Raw genomic sequence first — 21,841 nt, 5'->3', positions numbered from 1 at the left:
AGTTAATCGTTGATTTTACGGCAAATGTGCAATGGAACATAATACCTAAATAATAACACCCTGACCACAGTGACCACCATGGCCTTGTTACATTGGAATGGAATTACCCTTTTTTTGGTTAATTGCATTTGACTGAAGTAGCCAATAACAAAACAAGATATTGGGCCATATCCCTTGGGTCAGTCAGTCTTCTCTCTCAGACATGAAAGCGACCATCAGGGGGCAGACATCAGTCAGTTCAGTAAGAGCTCAGTCAGTGCGCTCCGTGTGTGTGTGTGTGTGTGTGCGCACCAGAGAGAGAGAGGAGAAGGGGGGCTACTATAAGTGCACGAAGATGGATGGAGATGGAGGAAAAATGACGCTTCCAGACAGTTTTCATAAAACACAGCCTAACTCAGCAGGAAGAGCACGTGATGCCTGATTCAACTAACGATGATTGTGAAAATATGCTCTGGAACTTGGATTAATTTAAAGATGTAGGGATAGATGACCTGAGAGAGAGAGATATGATTTTTTTAGTTTCGTTTTTTATTTGACACTTTGGCAATGTAAACATATGTGTTATGATTGATTGATTCATTGATTGATTGATTGAAAACGTTATAGTTTGTAGAATAAGCACATGCAGGAAATGCAGAACATTTAATGACATACAAATATACAGTAGGCTACTATGTAAAAAGAATCACACTTGTGTAAAGTGAGGGGCGCCTTATCATCATAATTGTCACATCACATTCAGTGCTCAGCCAATCAAATCGTCACATTCAGTGGTACACAGACACACAAAGCTGCAGGGCATAAAAACGGTTAGAAATCAAAAGAACAAAATCATGCCAATTAAAGCTCCTTTGAATTAGAGAGAGAGAGAGAGAGAGAGAGAGAGAGAGAGAGAGAGAGAGAGAATTGGGGAGAGAGAGAGAGAGAGAGAGAGAGAGGGGGGAGAGACTTCCACTAGGTAGCCAGAGGGCGGTGGCATTTCTCGCTCCGCGTAAACGGAGTGTGGAGCACTTTGCAGAGAGACGGAGCGCTCGTGACGAGGAGGAAGCAGTGGCGCTCACACGCAGCGGAGGAGGATTTTCTCACAGCTCAACCTGCGCGTTTCTTTTCTCCCTAGGAGTTTAACCGGACCACCGTCAGGCTAGGCTACCTGTCCTGTCCTGACTCCACCAGCCCTTCTTCTGGGACGCCACCAACCCGTCCAAAGCTGCGCGTGTTTTTATTTCTTCCCGCCAAGCAAAGAGACCGAAGGAGTTTGGCGTGTTTTCCTCGACTTGTAATGGGGAAACGTGGACGCTGCTCGGGAGCTGGAATAGCATGCTGCGGGGCTTCGTGCTGCACGCCGCGGGTTCTGCTGCTCCTGCTGGCGCTCACTCACCTCGGAGTCGCCCAAGGTAAGAAGAGCGAAACATTAAGGAATATATTCCAATTGGCATTACATTGCAGTGATGCTGTGGTGTATTTATTGAGGAAAATGCATGGCTCTGTGAGCCTCTGAGTCGCATCCATATTCTGTGTTGTATTGTAGTTGTGATTGAGTTGATGACTTCTCCAAATTAGTATTACCATTCATAAAACCGTCCAACTCGGCATACCTCTCTGTTTTAACTAAGTTGAGTGAAACAAAAGCCACAATTGTGTCCACAATTAACACGTTTATTGCAAATCATTTGGTTAATTGGTTTTCTCTTCGTGAATTATACTAGACTTGAAAGTTAATTGTGGTGAGGAATGCACACAGACTGCAACCAATAGCCATCATCACAAGATGCTCGAGGAGAGCTAAGAACACGACCATCCACGGCAGTGTCGCGGGGTCACACAGTGATAAATGCCTTAGAACTTTATTTACAAATTTCGGTTATGATTATGAAAATATCTTAGATTTTTTTTCAAACAATCTCCTGACTCCTGCGTAATGCGCGCTGCGCCACGGAGAATGCGCGGCTTCGTAATTTCACTCTCCCTGGCATACAAAAACATAGGCTTTGATTCGTTAACGTAATTAATAAATGAAATGCCTTTTCCGAAACTGGGCTATGTTACAATTTCTTGTTAATTCGGTCTATAGTACTGTATACTAGTCTGTATGACATGAGTCTTGCAGAGTTGCAGACTATTCCCACTGCCACATTTCTCTCATTGCCCATGGGAATATTTCACCATTGAACCGCCACCGATGTTTATACTATTTAATCAATAATGGACTTTTGGGGATATGCTTTGAGTGGCCTTGCAGCGACATCTGATAGGCTACATTGCATTTTTCTTCCGGGGCATAATTCCCCCTCTTCACGTTAATGACACTGAACGGTGACTGTCTCACAATATTCAGCATCTCCTCGTCCTGCTTTCTTCTGAACGTTTACATAATTCGTTCAGAGTCCAGACATGCACGTTTTCGTTTGATCTTCTTTCATTCCTCGCCACTTTGAGTCTGTTGCCTTGGTCCAAACAACTTGACTCTTGCGCGCGCGTGTTTGTGTGCGTGCGCGCGCGTGTGTGTGTGTGTGCGTGCGTGCATGGAAATAGCTGATCCTGTGCGTTATTAAATATATATTTGCATAAAACTTTTCTATATAGACAGTAGTATATGTATTTTGATTGATTGTTTTTAAATGAAAGGCTGACTACTCTCAACCAAAGCAATGCTGTTTGGCCAGACTGAGATGCATAGCCTAAGCCTAACAGTAGTAATGAACATAATGTGGCATTGATTAAGATGACCGTGGAGGTATAAACCTTATTTTTTATTGTCAGCTTGTAGAGGGTATGCGCGTGACATCATCATCATACCCGGAAGTTTTGCGGGGACGCTTACTGAGTGGGAAAAAAACTTTCTGGCCTTGACATACATTAAAACAGAAAAGTTTTATCTGATTGCATTAAACGATGTTAACGTTAAACTCACTTTGCCACTCGATTTGCCATTCACTTTATGCATGCGCATACCCTCTATTATGACAAGTCCCAGAATAGGGACACTAGGGTTCAAGTGGTTAAATGCTTCCTTACTTAACCCTTGGTCTACTACTGGGTGTCAGTTTAACATAACGAATTCTGAAGTGTCCTCTGCATTGTTGTAAAACAGCCGTGGTTCTTTCTTCATGGACGCTGGCTCAAAGATCTGCACATTGTATTCATGATTCTGCTGCTATAAGCTTCTGTGTGTGTCTCTGCTGCCAAGCATTTCAGGTTGCCTTTGTTATAATTATGCTGCTTAATTATGTTTAAATGTGTTTATGTGAGACACACACACACACACACACACACACACACACACACACACACACACACACACACACACTCTCAAGAATTCAAGGGTACAGCGTAAACTGTTTTAAAATGCATTGTTGGAATGGATTGTAGACCAATTTAACTATTTTGTTTTGTGCATAGGCCTGTGTGTGTGTGTGTGTGTGTGTGTTCAGTTTTAAAGAAGTACTAAAAGTACTCCCTCAATTGTGTCTTTTAGGACTTGGATATACACCCGTGTGTGTGTGTGTGTGTGTGTGTGTGTGTGTGTGTGTGTGTGTGTGTGTGTGTGTGTGTGTGTGTGTGCGTGCGTGCGCATATGCATGTGTGCGTGTAGTAGAGGAGGCTGAACAAACAGTCAAAAAAGACACGCACATCTATACCTTTAGGCTGGGTGCTGGATCAAAATGAAGTCATATAAGAAATGAAAAAATCGGCACACCGATTCAGGCTCCCAAGTTTCTTCACTTTTAATCAGGTAACATACATTATTGAACCCACTTGAACCCTGATTAAAAGTAAAGAAACTTGGGAGCCTGAAATGGTGTGCCGATTTTTTCATTTCTTATGTGTGTGTGCCTGCAATTACAAATGGTATTTGGTTACGTGTGTGCATTCTCAGAGTTAAATGAACACTGAGGATTTTCCATTATGTACGAAGTAATCTGAACTCAAATGGTGTTTAAGTCTGTGTGTGTGAGAGTATAGTGGCATTATGGCATCGTCACAGCTCCCATGCTGTGTTCTATTATGCTCTGATCCTCTCCCATGGTGCCTTGCAGACAAGCAGGACGACACGTTGGCAGGGGACGGATGGGAATTATTGGAACCAAATGGGACAAACTGATTGGCTGGGGAACACACTGTCAATGGCATATTATTGGCTGAACAAAATGTATATGGTAAATTTGACGTGTGTGTGTGTGTGTGTGTGAGAGAGAGAGAGAGGGGGGAGAACAGATGAATGAAGAAGAGAGTTCTCTCTGGGTGGTTTGTAGTAGCTTTGATCACTCTACTAAGACTTGACAAGCTGACTGACTGACTGGTACATGCGAGCACACACACACACACACACACACACACACACACACACACACACACACACACACACACACACACACACACATACAGTTGAATTGTCTGACCCCAAAATATTTTGTGCGTGTGTGTGTCTGTCTGTGCGTGTAATTTTTGCGGTGTGTGTGTGTGTGTACTGTGTATGTGCTCCAACCGTCCTCATGCAAGCGCGTGTGTGTGTGTGAAAGAAAGTCTTTGACAGTGTCTGGGGTTGAAGCCCACCCTTCCCCACTGCTTGGAGAACCCCCAGATTTCTCTATCTCTCTCTTTCTCGCTCACACTTCAGCGACTCAAATTTTAGTTCTGACCAGTTCGAGCTTAGCTAGAAGACATTCTTTCTCGCTCTGTCTCTTTCATTTATTTCACACACTTTTTTTTCTTTTTCTGTATTTTATCTTGATGCATGCAGCTTTTGCATTAATCTACTCCAGGGGTGCCCACACATTTTTTTTTACTTTAACAATGTACCTGAGAGGGCTTTGGAATAGCAGTGCTGGTGTTAAATATAACACAAATGCACTTGGACTGGGAAATAGAGGGAAAAGGTTTTGTATAAACTTTGTAATGCTACTGACATTTGTGCGCAACATTCTAGAAAAGAAATTGCCTATTGCATTGCTGGTTGATGTCAATCAAGTCACCTTAATTCAAGTGAAAGATGCCAATAGTTTTTTTCATATATTTAAATTATATATATTTTTAGGGCCATGTCATGTGATCTACCGGCACAGCCTTTGTGATCTACTAGTAGATCACGATCTACCTTTTGGGCATCCCTGGTCTACTCCAATGAATCAGACCGGACCAAATTGCACTTACGTTTTGCTATATTTCAAATTCTGCCTCTCATGACTTAGGAATGGGCCATGGGAAATATATCGATGCCATCAAAAACACATTATTGTTGTTTTACATTATTGTCACAATATAATATTATTGTCACAATATTGATAATTTATATATATTAAGATATTTGGTCAAACTATAATGATATTTAAATTGGTCCATATTGTCCAGCCCTATACTTTTGTCAATTTACACACATTTCTACTTAGATCTTTAGCCAGGAACAGGGTCATAACAAAGTATACATCAGGCTTTATGGTACCATCATTCACATATGCTACAAAATGGAAGTAAACACAACACATTACAGCTTGTGTGTGTGTGTGTGTGTGTGTGTGTGGTGTGTGTGTGTGTGTCTTTCAAACTAAGGACCATGTCAAGAGCCCACACTACTGACACGATTCTGTTCACAAGGGGAAACCCCATGCTGAGTTTGTGGGTGTGCGACTGTGCGTGTTGGTGTGCGTGGGTGCACACGCTAGACTGGCTAGAGAGTGCCACAGAAAGAGTGATACGGGCAGAAATGGAAGGAAGAAAAGAGAGGGGGAAGAGAAAGGGGAAACTAAGTGTTGTGAAACTGATTCCCAGTGACTCCTGCTGTTAGCCCTAATTCCTTCTAGAGTTGCATATAAAGACGTGGAATTATGAATTTTTCATGGCCAGCGAAACCCAATGCCTCATTTAGGGCTCTCATTTCCATGCATTTCATTTTGTGTGTGTGTGCGTGCATGCTGGCGTGCGTGCGTGTGTGTGTGTGAATGTCGTTTGTTACCAATGAATGGTTTATATAGTTCCCATAGGTCCCATGATCTATAGCAAGAAAAAAGCTAATTTAAAAACAGTTTTTAGCATAGTATTCAGATGTACTCATTTCATGACCTCTTAAGTAGGATTATCTAACTACAATGGAAGGTTTCAAGAGATTTCATGAAACTGTGCCTGGTTTTAAGGTCTTTCTTCCTTGGGAAGATATCTTAAAGCAAGACTTTAATACAGTTCAGTTTAGGTGTACTGTAGTTTTAAAGATATGTTAGTTTAGACTTGGGGTTGGTGTGGTTAAGGTCTGGGAGGAGATTGCATGACCACAAGCTCGTAGATTGCAGAAATTGGTTATGCAAAAACATGACTGCATTCAAATGAGCTTATAAATGTAAAAGAATAATTCCAAAAATTATATCACTTGCCAAACAGTAAATTCTTCCAGAGTTCAACACGGACAAACTTAGCTTCTCTTATTTCCACAATGAATGACATATGAAGCATGTGATGTCACGTGATGGACTGACAACCATATATGGAGATCTAAGCGTCTCCATGATGGAGACACGTGGTGTCACAAAGCGTGACCAATGACCATATATGGAGGCGTGATGTGATATGTGATATCCGGTATTGACATTCCCATATGGGGAAGGGCCCCTGGCAATGTCATCTACGTCGCGACTACATATATTCCCATATCTCCTGATGATGTCATGTGATGTCACATGATGTCACGAAGCATGACTATATATGGGGTCGTGACGGACTAACAGGAAATGCACGCTTTCATAGTAAATGCGACCTGCGGTCGCAAACAAGCTCACAATGTATCCCAGCATGACATGAGAACGTAAGTGTGTGACACCGACGGGTCACTGATTTGGCTTCCATTGTCTATCATATCACTTTCTTTCTCTTTTGCTCTCTGTCTCTCTCTCTCTCTCTCTCTCTCTCTCTCTCGTCTCCTACCTATTTATTCTTCACAGGCATCACACGACCTTCGTCCGAGTCTTTCTCTCTGAAACACACATCCACTTTCTGTCTCTAGATAGATTTGGGTAGTTTAATTAGAGTGGTCTCTAAACACTGGGCATATTGTTGTGCTTTCGAACGAGGCACACAAGCAGTGGGGAGGGACACTGTACTGTTTGTGTGTGTGTGTATGTGTGTGTGCGTGGCATGGTCAGTCTTCCATGTAAGGCATCTCAGGACACAAGACAGGAATGTGGAGGAAAAGCATTGGAAGCCACACACTATAGGGAGGGAAGGAAGGAAGGAACAAACAAACGAAGGAAAGGGGAAGCAGAAAATGAAGGAAAGAGAGGAAGAGAGTTCCCTGAAGTTGCCCCCTGCCACAATATGCCAGCTGCTCCATTGAAATCTCTCCCTGTATGTATTTGTTTTAAAGCCTTGTTGCTATCCATAGCAGCCAGCCAAGGCTTTTCATGGCCTATATATTCTCTTTATTTGATACCGTAAAACTTCCAGTAAATGGCACAGGCTGCTTTATTTGCTTCAACAACAGCAGACAGCACACAGTGCTTATTGGAGACAAGCTATTACTGGAGACAGTATTCTTTATTTTATTTTGGTGAACAAACTGGCCTTTTTTAGTCCGCATCTCTTGCTTGTCTCTTAGATGCCCCCCTCCAGTCCCTTCTCGTGTCTCTTGGTTTCTGTCTCTCCCTTTTGGATCCATGCCAAAGTACCAATCTGCTGTGTTTCCACATTTTTTGCTTGTGGCGCTCACATTGGAAACCGCAGACTGTAGACTTTTAGCCTGTGCATTTATTATACATTTTACAGTATCAGCCTAGATTTTGTGTTACTGGCGTCGGACTTAAACCTGGTGAACTCACACAATACAGGTGCCATTTCTTACACACACACACACACACACACACACCGCACACACACCGCACACACAGCATACACTCCGTTTAGAGGCACAATTCCTTAAGGGCAGACACACGACCAGCAGATGGGTGCTGGGTATTTTGGCTGAGATGTGTGTGTGTGTGTGTGTGTGTGTGCGTGCGTGCTCATGTTTTTGAGAAGACTGCCATTTGTGTATTCATGAATTTGTAATTGAGCCACCGCCAAGAAAGGACAACGTGTCATGACAGGGGGTCCACGAGCCCATGGCCCGGGCCTTCTTTGTTTTCACTGAATGCTTATTATGTGTATTATCCTCTGAACTGAGGGCACGAGAGAGAACGAAAGTGGATAGAAAGAGTATAGTTGAGACAGGGAGAGAGAGAGAGAGAGAATGTCTTTTTTTTAGTAGAGAATTTGACATTCACACTTCTTTTGATCAGAGACAAAGCTGCACTGTAAAAAGCCAATTCATCTCCTGTGCAGGGCACACTGAGGAGAGGAGAACAGGAGGAGCGATGGTGTTGGAGGAGGAGGGATGGAGCTAGCAGGCTGAGTGCTGCTGGGAAGCCGCCCCAAGGATTAGTCTCCTCTTTCTCCTCCTGCTTTCTCCTTTTCTTAAGCCTGATTTATACTTGGTTGCGCATCATGTCTCGCACCTAAAATAGTCGACCTACAAGCTTACAACACTTTGCAGTGCAGTGCATTGTGAGCTTGTAGATTGCCTATTATCGGTGTGGACCACTGGCACGGAACTAAGTATAAATCGTTCGTTACTCACTCTTGTTTGCTTTCCGTCTCTCTCTCTCTCTCTCTCCCCCTCCCTCTCTTTCTCTCTCTCTATCTCCCTCTCTACCCACTCCTTCTCGCTCTCTCTCGCTCTCTCGCTCTCTCTCTCTCTCTACACCACCCTGACAAAAGTAACTTTCTTTTCCTCTCCGTGACGTTCGGTGCCAGGGCTGTCTGGTAATCTAGGAGGCCATCTGAAGGAATATGCAAAAACCTGAAACCATAATTACTATAATCGGCACCGTAACTTCTTGCCTCCTAGGCTTACGTCTGTGCTTCACAAGAGTGTGTGCACATGGGCACACACGCACAGACATGCACGCACACACACATATACATACACACAAACAAGGGCAGTGCCTGTTTGAAAGAGGACATTGTAGTGTTGTAGGAATCAGTGAAAAAAGGGATTTAATGCACGTTGTAAAAAGGTTTTGAGTTGCCTGCTCTCCCAGTGTAGACATGATGTAATTTACAGCACAGGCTGAAGGGAAAAACAAGACACACAGACACACACACACACACACACACACACACACCAGTATAATACATTGCATAATTATGCAAGCACACATACATAATATTGCACACATTGTATTGTGTACTACAACCCTTGCTCGGTTCCAGTGGCACCACGTTGGCTGTAATCGGAAACTCTGTATTTTTCACTGCAGCTGACAAGATTACGTGTAAGCAATTTGCTTTTGATTCATTTGAGGGCTATTTTCTTAGTGCCTAATGAATATGGGAAGCTACTTTGCTGAGAATGCACAATCGTTAGTGTGTGTGTGTGTGTGTGTGTGTGTGTGTGAGAGAGAGAGAGAGAGAGAAGCGCAAGTGAGCGAATGTGTGCAGATGCACCTGCATGTGCAGATGAAATATCACATTGTTATTTTCCAGAATTATCCGTGGACACAGCATTTCTTCCCCCAGAGGAATACAGGTAAGATGGCATTGGAGAGGGGGGGGGGGCGTAATAGTACTTGCTTCTTGGCTTCTACAAGTGTTACAAGTACAGATGGAGAGAGTGGGTTTAAGCAAGGTCTAGCGACAGCCCTGAAAACCAGGAAGAGATGAGGACAAATTACATCATCAAAAAAGGCAGATTTATAGGTTCAAGGTGAAGGTCCAAGGTCCCCCCAACCCCCCCCCCCTTCAGTTGTGGAACTGAACTATTCACTCTGTAAAGTCTAGACCAGTCTTGGCTCCACACTCAGTGTTCTTAACTAGCCCACGGCTAAAGACAGGGTTAGGCGGCTGCTTACCGTAACTCTGGGAACCCACCAGAAAGAGCGTCGCTATTGTGCGTGGAGGTTTGTGCACGGTTGTTCTCGCCAAACCTGGCCACAGCGGGAGGTCTGGTCAATGCGGTTTAATGAGATCGGAATTGGAATCGCCTGGATTGGGGGAAATAATTGTTCACGTGCAAGTTTATAATTCAGAATCTTATTTTGTCAGCTACTGTAACTTGCCCTCGTCTCCTCGCCATCACACAATGATTAATAACCAGAACTGTACAATCCATCTCTCCATCCATCAGGCTCGCAGAGAGCAGAGACAATTACGTTTTGACCAAAGAAATGACACAAGGCATTAAAAACATGATCAATCATTAATCAGCATCATTAATAATTGTGACTAGGAAAAAGTGCCATTTGGGTGTTTGGTCCCTTCCTAACTCACCCCCACCCAGTTGTGCTAATGTGCTCATCATCTTTGAGTGTAATCTGTTTTGATCATATGTAACATAGGCAGCAGTACAGTCGTTTTATTTCTGAAAAGCAGAATTCTTTACATACATATTTTTAAACAAATTCATAATGTTATTCAAACGTGTGCAATGAACTACTAACAGACAATTACAGTTCCAGTTACTCCCTCCTCACCCACAATAAAAAACATTATGACATAAAATAACATTATGACTTCATAATGTTAAGTGTGTGCAATTTAACTACTTACAGACACAGTTACACAGTTACTCCCTCCTCACCCAAAAAAAACAAAAGAAAGAAAAAAAAAAAACAACAGTATTTCCCCTGGCCCTGGAGAAGGCAGTATAGAGCAAGCCATGAGTGAACACTGAGGCAGGTAGATGCCAACTCATTTATTGTCTTTCCCATGACCTTTGTTGATGGTGATTGAGAAAGCCAGCATGACACGATCTTCACTCTGCTAGTGTCTGGGTGTAAAGGTCCTTGTAAAGGTCCTTGCTGGCAGCTCAGTCCTGGTGTTGTGCTGTGCTGTTTTAAGCACCCTCAGTAAAGCCTTTGAACGTGAATAGAGCATCTTCCACCCTTAACTCTTTTATTGCGGCTAGCTGTTAGCATAAATCCCAGTTCCCTATGCCACCATCAGCTTTCACTTTAAAGAGAAGGAGTCTGCAACCCGTCCCAAACATGAATGCACGCACAGGCACATACTGTAAATGCCAAATTTGTATTATAGGTGTCAAATGAATAACCATGATTACAGTATTCAGCAAAATGATCAGGATCAGCCCTATATAAAACATATGGACGCTGGTTCCCCTCAGGCTATTATGATGCTTTATTTTTAATATGAGAGCTTACATGTTACTGCACCGCTTCGTTTTATTACTGTTGTCACCTCCCATCCCCTCCTCGTTCTACATTAGTTTTTTGTGTGAGAAATGCTTTATGGACATTGTTCTGCAGGGAAATCATTTCACCACTCTCCTCTTGAGCTACATATGAAATGTGAAATGTGAATGACATATTGCGTTGGCATAGTCTTTATATTGGAAGTTAATGTCATGACCGCAATTTATTTATTTTTGATCAAAACAATCTGTCGTACAACGGTGTACCAGCCCTAAAATAGCCAATACTACAAGCGCTTGTAGATCTGAATGACGTTCGTCATACCACAAAGTATAAGAAGCACATATTATAGGGCGTTTATAGGACTTCAGAGACCATAAGGATTTCATATCCCTGTACATATTGGTTTTGGAGGAATGACAGCTAAAAAGCCCTGCCCCCCAACTGAGTTGCACTATACTGACATCTAACACCATGGCTGTAACCAGACATCTCCTTTTGAAATAAACTGTTTGCAATACTGTTTATTGAACGATCCATGCAGGGAATTATTATGGTACTGTAATATCAGACTGCAGTCGGGAGGGAAAGACGGCTGTTATGAAAGGTTTTAGTGTGACTTACAGTAGCTCAACACTGTCCTGTTTTCAGTGTTTTGTGCAGGTGTTCATAATATCACCATCACCCCGCTCAGGTTTATTTCCATTGATTCCCACCCACACAGTCTCACTGTTTTACTGTCTGTTTGTGCATGTGTGCGTGTGTGTGCGCATGCTCGCTTGTTATCATTGCGCCACTGTAACTTCTGTTTTCTCTATGCTGTATTGTCTTACAGCTGGTATTGATATTTATAATGACCTTTAGGATGACCCAAGTATACTCGCTCTCTCTCTCTCTCTCTCTCTCTCTCACACACACAGACAGGAACACACATATAACCTAAATGCCATTTCTAACTTTTTTTAAAACTTTTTTCTAAAGCAGAAAATATGTGTTCTACAAGTCAACAGCATGCCACACTGAGACATGTTGTGAGCTTGTAGATCCCCCTAATACAGACAGGAAATGGGGAGAGAGAGACAGACAGTGATATGCAGCAAAGGCCGTCTTGATTGGGACTCGAACCCGCGTCACATTGTCAGGCTGCAATGGAGCCTAGGTGCTCGGACCGATAGGCAGCTATTTTTCACTAGCGAAATGTCATGTGACACGTCATGCGATGGTGTATAATTTAGATATTATCTGCAGAATGTTTGTGGTGTGAATGATCAGATAAAGTGCTGCCTTAAGGCTGCATTTCCCCCCTATCGATTATGATTACATTAAAGATTAACACTATGTAGAAGATGGAAATTGTGATACAGTATGTAGATTGGTCTAGGGATTAAACTGGATTAACTAGGATTTTTAACTAGGGCTTTCCTGGACAAATGGATTGATTCACTTCCAGTTCTGCATGAATTTCATCTGTTTACTGGTTGCTGCCATCATCAGCTCTTCTGCCCAAGGCACAGCTGGTGAAGTGATGCAGAAGTGGTTCTTAAACACACAGGGCTGTATTTTGCGTGTCTTAAGTACCAGGTCTTATTCCCTAACTTGAGTAAACTAAAGACCTGGAGGCGTGATCAATGCCATTTGGCTATTCTGACTGGCCAAAGAGCATTGATCACGCCTCCAGGTCTTTAGTTTACTCAAGTTAGGGAATAAGACCCGGTACTTAAGACACGCAAAATACAGCCCACAGAGTCACAGACTGGCTGTCCAATGATATGTGACCCAACTGGACCACCAATAACTCATAACAAGAAAACACACACACACACACACACACACACACACACACACACACACACACACACACACACACACACACACCTCCTCAAAAAAGAAAACAAAAATCAATAAAAAAAAGAGAACCCCGGTTTGCTCGTATAACACGATCAATTTGTTGCAAGTGTACCAACTGCACAATCGCATCATTGTTTCATACTGGTTGAAGAATGCCTTGTGGTATCTACTGTACTATGTGGCATGTGGCCATCTGTAAGCTATATTTTGTGTATTGTTGTCTGGCAGTGACATCATCCACACAGGGGTTACATTTCTGCCACGAGACGAGTGGGAGAGAGAGAGACTTATATCATCATCATGGTGTCACATGGAGGTTATTTTACCACATGAAAAGAACATGAAGTAGCTGTCTGCCCTGGAGCCCCTCTGTCCCGTCAGTCTCATTTTCTATCATTCTGCCCTGATTCTCTCCATCTTGCTCGGACGTTCTTCCCTCTCTCTCACTTTCCTTCCTTCCTGGGGGAAACTTTGAACAAATGAGGACATGAGGAGAAAAACTTTGCTGGAGTATTTGGAGTTTTCTTGAATTTGTTTTGTGTTTTACCCCCTGTCCTGTTCTGAGAAATGTCATCCAAACCCAAGGAACAGTTTCAGAAAAGAACTGAGCACAACCAGACAAAGCCCACGGCTCCCTCTGGCTTCCTCCAAATCCTTGTATTGTTGTACTGGTTATTTATTTGTGTAGCGTCTTGATTCAGGCCCTCCAGGGTTTTGGCTTATCTGTGCTCTGCGCTGATGTCCCATCAGAGAAAAACCAGGAGAGGGCAATCATTTTGGCGTCACCTTGCAACTCATTAAGGTTTTACTTTTGTTTTTACTTAAATGAGGCAATACTCAATGGTTGAGGACAAACATTTATGATTGATTTTTATAACTGCCTTTTTTCAACTGCCTCATACCATTGCCATTTTTTAAACAATGCAGTGTATACATTTTAGCCTGCCCATAATGGTGAATTATTATAATATTATTCCTATGCCAAAAATATTAGGAATCATATATTATTAAAATTGGCTAATGGGAGGGCAGACCACAGCCACGTCACTATGACCAGAATGCAAGAATTAAATGAACACAATGGGGTTGTCAAAACTCAAAAGCAATGTTTGGTCAAGCCTAAAAGTAACCCTAACGTAACCTCAAATTCCCTAATCCTAAATGCCTAATGCTAACCCTGGCCTGAACCCTCCCTGAATTGGAATGATTTGCTGTTCTTCTTTTTTTTGTTATTCTGCTTCCAATATAAAACTGCTACTAAAGCACCTCAATCAATCACACTGTGTGACAAAAGGAAGGAAGTAAATTGAAAACTAAAGCTAAAGTTCACCAAGTGTCTTAAAGTTCATACAGTAGGGCTATTCTACGTCAGGATCTATCTGGAAACTTTGTGGCTAGTCGATACTCTAAACAACACTCTAATCAGTGCAAACAAAAGAGATGCTAGTGTGCTGTTTTAGACCAATGTTGCAACCAATTTGTCTGTAGAAAATCAATGACGCTAAATTTACTATTTTCCTGTGCTGGTTACTTGGAATGTGTTAAACAACCAACACAAACGCATGCACGCGCACACACACACACACACACACACACACACACACACACACACACACACACAAAGACACGCACAAAGACACACACACACACACACACACACACACACACACACACACACGTCTCAGAGGTCCAGTTAAGTAGACATTCAATCAGTGAGGACCTTTTCCTGCATCTATTATGTCAGTGTTTCTCTCTGTCTTTTCTCTCTTCATCTTACACACACACACACACACACACACACACACACACACACACAGGGACACATTCTTACTCAGAGTGTCTGTCACATGGCAGAATATTGATCGCCAGTGTTGTTCTTGCGCTGCTGGTTAAACAAGACAGTAATAATGGAGCAGCAGTGTTTAGCCTGTCTATTGGTCTGTGACTGGCTGACATTGATTGTTGTCCTTCACATCAAGGAATGCATCGGTGTGTGTGTGTGTGTGTGTGTCTTTATGGATTTGTGCCTGTGTGCATACCCGCAAAATGCATGTTTATGGCGGCTTGTGCTTTCTTGTGTGGGAGTAAGGCAGCACATGATTATGGCCATGTATGTGTGTGTGTGTGTGTGTGTGTCAAACCTTTGCCCCGATTATGATTAATGAACAATTTCAAATGATAATATTTGTAAACAATAGCAGGTAACAATTTTGTATACGGTTTAGTTGATTATAAAACCACTATAAAGTATATTCTTTGTATTATGTTATGTATTGATTGAAAATATCGGTTTTGATGTATTTTAGATTAATTTCCCAGCCCTATAGTGTAAATAGTAAATACATATCTGCCGACAGAAAAGTCAGAAGCCTTAAGGAGGAAAGCATGGACTGCCAGAGAAGTTTTCTTGCACCTCACCTGTCTCCAAGTTCTCTTTTTTCCACTGTGTTTCAGAAGGTAAAGGGGGGGAGAGAGAGAGAGAATCATCAAGGTCTACTGTATTTCAACTTGAGGAGCATCATTTCAGTCATATTTCATAATGAGTTGGTTGCATCCATCCATAGAGCATCCTCAAGGCGCTGCCGCATTGTTCAGTAGATCCTGTTCATTGTTCAGTAGATCCTGTTCATTGTTCAGTAGATCCTGTTCATTGTTCAGTAGATCCTGTTCATTGTTCAGTAGATCCTGTTCATTGTTCAGTAGATCCTGTTCATTGTTCAGTAGATCCTGTTCATTGTTCAGTAGATCCTGTTCATTGTTCAGTAGATCCTGTTCATTGTTCAGTAGATCCTGGGATCCTGGTTGAGCTGCCTGCCCTTCACCCTATAGCTATAGTCACAGTCAAAAGGAATCTATTACCACACATTTGGGTAGGATTTGGCACACATGATCAGTGTTTTGCAGAATTAATTAATTGGGCTGATTTTGCAACCGTTACTGGGAAAGTGGGATATTTCAGCTTGAAATTGTCCCTTTGAAATTGTTTGCGGGCGATCTCCAGAGGCAGAACTTTGAAGTTAAATGTTATTGTCAGGAGGCCTTTTACTTTGAAATGTTCAAGCTGAAATGGCGCTGATTCACTCATTATATATAAACTTGACATTGACCCGTCATAAGGGATGAACATGTACAGTATATTCATGGATCATAGCTGTCACAATAAACAATATTTAGGTGTTATATTATGTTACTTGTGCCTCGATTAAAAAAGTGGTCAATCCAAGAACAGAATCCTTCTTGTGCATATTAAAGTATCCTTCAGTAGATATTAACACATGCTATTCTGTTCTTTTTTCGTCTAGACTGTATTCAATGCCTTTTACCTTTCCAGTGATTCCAAGACAGTTTCATATGCAAGGTCATTTAGTCTGAAAGTTTCATGCTGAAAGCCTCACAAGTGCTCATGAATAATTCATGGTCGTATCATATTGAAAAAGCTCCTTCATTTCCATGCCAAAGCTCCGTAAAGGAGGAAATACAAAACACTTTGGCACCAGATAATGAATCATCAAGGCATTTTGAACTGACATCGAGAGCACATAATGTGAGGTATACTTTATCATAACAAATGGTCTCCAAAGCATCTCGCACATATTTGATCTCCTCTCATATCTTGGGCTCAGTTGGTTGGAATTGGTCTCTCTGAGACTGGGCATCTTCATTAAAGCAAATCCCAGCTTTCAAGAAACGCAGACATAGCCTACAAGGCACAGACGGAAACACAGTCACAGACTGACCGGTGTATGCTTAAGACAGTCCTGATCAGACCAAGCAATTGTCTTGACTTACTGCGACTACGGTGACGGCCCATATATCCAAACAGAAAAGTCCTATCTGATTGCATTAAGCAATGTTAAACGACTTTAAACTCACTTTGCCACTCACTTTTCCACTCGATTTGCCTCGAGGTTTTGAATTGTGGGAAAACCTAGAAAAAAAAGCTTGACTATAATGACTAGTACCACCAATGCACAAAATGGCTCACAATGCGTAGAAAGATTGTAGATTGGCTACTTTTGATGTTGAATAGGTCTGTGTTTAAATAATACATTCTACTTAAATGTTCTCAAATACCGTAGTAACTTTAATCAAATCAAATCTGTTGATTAGTTTAGAAAATGTTACATTACATTCTGGCATCGCTCAGGCAGGGCAGGGTAGTGGGATCTTGTTGGATGATGTTTGAGATGCGTGCATCTCTTGTGCTTGAAGATATAGTGGATTCTGTTTGAGATTCCGCTGTAGTCTCTGCTTCCTCTCTCCCTCTCTGTTTCTACCACTCAGCAACTTCTCTCCTCCAACCGCAAGGGCCATAGGCATTGTCCCCTGGGAGAGCGAGGTGTGTGTGTGTGTGTGTGTGTGTGTGTGTGTGTGTGTGTGTGTGTGTGTGTGTGTGTGTGTGTGAGAGAGAGATAAAGAAGAGCATAAGAGAATGAAATATTTGGATTATGCATATGCAACATAGTGAGGGTATTATTAAGCATAGAGAGAGGATTGTGTATGTCTGTACTGTCTACATACCGCGTAACATCCTCAGTGTAAGTTCGAAGAGTGTAAGTTAAATGGACACTTGAGGATTCTTACTGTAGGTGTGTATGTGTCGGCTATATCCAGGGTCTCTAATTGGGACAGTGGTCCTGTCTGGGTTGTATGCTGGTCCCAGATGAACATTGCTGTAAATCTTTTTTTATATTGTTCAGTCAAACTGGGGGCTTTTACGTGCTGTACTGTAACACAAGTGCAAACAAGCACTTACACATGGAGAATAGATTGCTGCTTATTTATGTAGGGCACACACCCATACACACCTGGACAGGAATGAACGTGACGCCTATTAACGTAGCATACAGAGACCTCAGTGGCTCTTACAGCAGCTTAGAGACAGCCATAACCATAACGGAATGCTGTGCTTACAAAAATGCAAAATGCACTACCTTATTAAGTCAAGTTCAAAGACAAGGTCTCACACAAAACAAACTGCTGCGATTGCAGAATGTATTTGGGATGGAACAGGGAGACACTAGCAGTCAATTAGGTACACTAGCAGCCAATTAAAATTCCATAGCAAACCAGGGTGATGGCCATAGGTACAGTGACACAGTTCTGCATGTTAAGTTACCCAGTTAAGAGAGGTTTCTTACAAGGTGTTTTGCACCATTATATATATATGCCCCTTAAAAACAGCATATATGGTGTCTAAAGCACAGGGAAAAAGTGAAGCAGGTGTTTATTTGTGTTCAATGGTCAACATTCATACATACATACATTCATACATTCATGTGCTGAGATTGTTACACAACATCAGGGAGTTTCAGGCATATTTGTGAGATCTCACTGTAATCTGGGTTTTTGTACAAGTAGCATGCATTCAGAAAAAACTATTAAGTAGGCTATGCATGTCTTCCCATGGGCCCACTTAAAGGAGCCCTGAGTGTTGATTGTGGGAAGTCAAGCCTTCTGAGAATACACAAATGACAAGCTTATAGTGATGCATTCTAGATTCTAGTCACACCTAGTAAGTAATATGTAATAATATGTCACAAAGTTATCTCACTCATCTTGGTTTCTGTACAGTTGTATCACCGATTGTCGCATCATCTGCGTTATTACAAGCCTAACCGAAATGGATCAAATTATAATGATAAACATGAATACCAGAAGCCAACTGCTCTAGTGGTGTATCTTCATGAAGATTTAGCTGTCAGAGTGTGGGTGCACAGCAGCCTCTCTGTTCTCTCTTTTTAATCTAACCCCTTTCTGATTGGTTGATAGGACAATAGGACAATTAACAGTGATGAATGGTGCTCCTCTCCAAAAGTTTATCAATGGCCATATTACTAAAGCGCTAGCCGTCGAGAGCATGCGGTACTATATGGCAGAAAGGCATTTCAAAAGGCGCTTCCTGTTGCACAAGGAACATGATCTCAATCTGACTTTACCTTGAAATGGACATGATCAGTCTGGATCCACATTGAAATAAATAAAGTGGCAAAATATCCGTCATTAAACACTTCATAGTTAACATTGCCATTCTGCTGGCAGGTAGGCTCAGTCGCTGAAATCCGATCAGCAGTTCTTACAGCTTCAACTGTGAAGCTCTGCGCCAGCCAACAAGGGCTGTAAAAGCTAATGAGAGTAATGGGGTCTAGTGTACTCGGTGATGTGTCTGACATAAAGTGAATATGGGGGTTTAGGCACTGTAATATATGGGAATAGAGGCCTGCAGCTGTTCAAGCTGGCTGTGGTTCAGTTTATGTCTCCATCCCTCAGAGCAGATGGAAAATATTATGATGGTGGTGATGAGAGAGAGAGAGAGGGGGTAGAGAGAGAAGTGAGAGAGAGAGACTCAGAAGACAAGGAGAAAAAAACAGCAATAGGGAGATTGTAGTGAGAAAGGTGTCTGCTCATTATACACTGGAACGCTTTGCTTGTCGCTGCGAGCTGGCCTTAATTACATCCTCCACACAAACCTAATTCCTATCAGTTTCTCTTAGCACCGTCTCTGCAGTTACTGTACACTGATGTAGTCAACAAAGCAGGTACTGTGGGAAAATGGGAGGGCATAGTCCTGCATGATGTGATTGGAGGGTTCCCTTTGCAATCGGTTAATCACAGTTCATCGTTGGATTATGAAATTTACGTTAAACTAATTTCCATATTAGTAGATCTGAAACAACAGATTTTCATAGCGTAGCCCACCAGAGGGGCCAACTGGAAAGGGGAGGAAACAAAATACAATATAACATTTGAAATTTAAATTCAATTTGTAATATTATTGTGTACGTTTTACCACCTTCAAACTTTTTTCCCCCACATGTTTAAGAATCTTATGGACTCATGATGGAAATTTACAGTTTTACACCATAAAAACAGGCTATATTTTGGTGGTCAGAGTACTCAGTGGTTTAAAATGCACAAAGGACATACCTACTGTAGCTTCTTTAACTTAGCCATCAAAGAAAGTCCCATCTGGCTTGTCGAAGTTGCTAATTTCCCTTTCCTTCCCAAACATATATCACATTGGCTTTAGACCAACAAACCAATACAAATGACCAAATATCTGCCAGATGTTGCTGTTCTTGTGGAGTCACAATCGCATTGTGTATTGAGAACACCATCCCAAGGTGTTGCCATAAAATTGCCATTAGATACCTGCTGCATAGCATATTAACAATGAGAATGATATGGGTTGCGTGGAAAGGAATTTATTTTCTCTACTCCCTGAAAAGATATTAGAAGATAACTATCTTTAATTTGCAGCTTGGCAAGCCTGCAAGAAAAATAATGCAAGGAGGAGCATTTATGTAGACACACATGCCAACACGCAAACAACAAACACACTCTCATGCACGCACGCACACACGCCTCCTTCTCCCAGTTCTCCATAATCCCTCTCCTTAACAAATTGTTTGAGAGTTTAGAGTTTGTTACGGGAAACGAAAGGGAATTTAATCGCCATGACACAAGAAGGGGGATCTAATAAGGGAGACACCGGTGGGGCTTGTTTAACGATTTTCTCCCTCTGTCTTTTTCAATTAAGCTGTGATTCTCTCCCACTGTGCCTCCCTTTTTCTGTTTCTCATTTTCTTTCTCTTCCCCCTTTTTTCTGTCTGTCTCTCTAGCTATGTCTCTGGTTCTGTTTGTCTATATACTGTTGTGTGTGTGTGTGTGTGTGTGTGTGTGTGTGTGTGTGTGTGTGTGTGTATCTACAGTATCTATCCATCCTTCCTCTTATTGAATTGCCTTTGTAAGGCATATATAGTATTACTTATACAGAAATGTTGACAGTATATTGAATTCCACGTAAGTGGAGAAGGTATTTCACTCCTCACAGCAGTGACGAAGGTGCTGCGGATGCCTCAAAGCCCACAAGCCATAGCGGTAGCACAAATATCAGGTGATGTTGTTCAGTGGTACACTATTTAATATCAGTAGAGACAGATACAGTTTCAGTTCTGCCTCAAGTCAAATGTGAAACGTCGATGACATGTTGTTGGTTACATTCAAAACGTGAAGGTTCATTCATAATGCACAAGCATGGATATACTGTATTGTCAAGAGAGATCCACTGCCTAAATAAACTATTTATAGAGCCTCAGTGATTTGTGTAAATCAGATGACTGATGGTTTCAAGACATTACTAACTCTACTTGGCCCACTCCTTCCCCCCTTCCAATACACAGAGATCTACAAGCACACAACAATGTTGCGATGCGTTACTTGGGAGCTGCAATTTCCAGAAATTCCCCCCGCTAGGGTTCAAATGATTTAATGACAATTATTAAATTAAATATCATGAAAAATAGAGAATATTTATTGCCATGAGAGTTGAGTCCTCACTCAGTGGAATTTGTCTCTGTGCCCACTGACCTTCTGAGAGTCAGTAGGTCACATTACTTTTAAGTCGTTAGCTAACTGAACTGGTTCCCCTACTCTGTTCTTGCCTAGCAACAAGATAGTTTCTGTCTGTCTCCGACTCTCCGTATATCTGTCTCTATTTGTCTCTCCTGCACTTTCTTTTTTCACTTCTCCTTTCTCTCTCTCTCTCTCTCTCTCTCTCTCTCTCTCTCTCTCTCTCTCTCTCACTGTGTCTCTCTCTATACATATGTACCACATGGCCTGGAGGAGCGCCTTGACTGTCGTAGACAGTTATGTCTTCTTTCCTTTACCCCCTTTGTGACAGGGCATTCCGTTGCCCATGGTGACAGCAGGGCATTCCGTTGCCCATGGTGACAGGCCATTCTCTTACCCCCTCCGGTGACAGGGCATTTTGTTACTCCCGGTGACAGGGCTGGAATCATCAGGCCACAACTAGGAGTCCAAAG

General features: G+C 42.1%; 1 protein-coding gene across 2 annotated transcripts in view; it reads left to right on the top strand.

The window, feature by feature from the left end:
- Window positions 1-1,054: 1,054 nt before the first annotated feature.
- LOC308317472 (netrin receptor UNC5C-like) overlaps window positions 1,055-21,841 on the top strand; it is a 232,059-nt gene continuing 211,272 nt past the window's right edge. For both annotated transcript variants that reach the window (XM_080766495.1, XM_080766494.1), the window contains exon 1: window positions 1,055-1,394. In XM_080766495.1, coding sequence (XP_080622621.1) covers window positions 1,280-1,394 — 115 coding nt within the window. In that variant the 5' untranslated portion in view covers window positions 1,055-1,279. The remainder of the gene's footprint in view (window positions 1,395-21,841) is intronic.

Source organism: Protomyctophum bolini, assembly GCF_963924005.1.
Source record: "Protomyctophum bolini genome assembly, chromosome: 6".
Lineage (NCBI taxonomy): Eukaryota > Metazoa > Chordata > Actinopteri > Myctophiformes > Myctophidae > Protomyctophum > Protomyctophum bolini.
The sequence above is the reverse complement of the archived record's forward strand: the minus strand, read 5'-3'. Positions and strand labels throughout refer to the sequence as shown.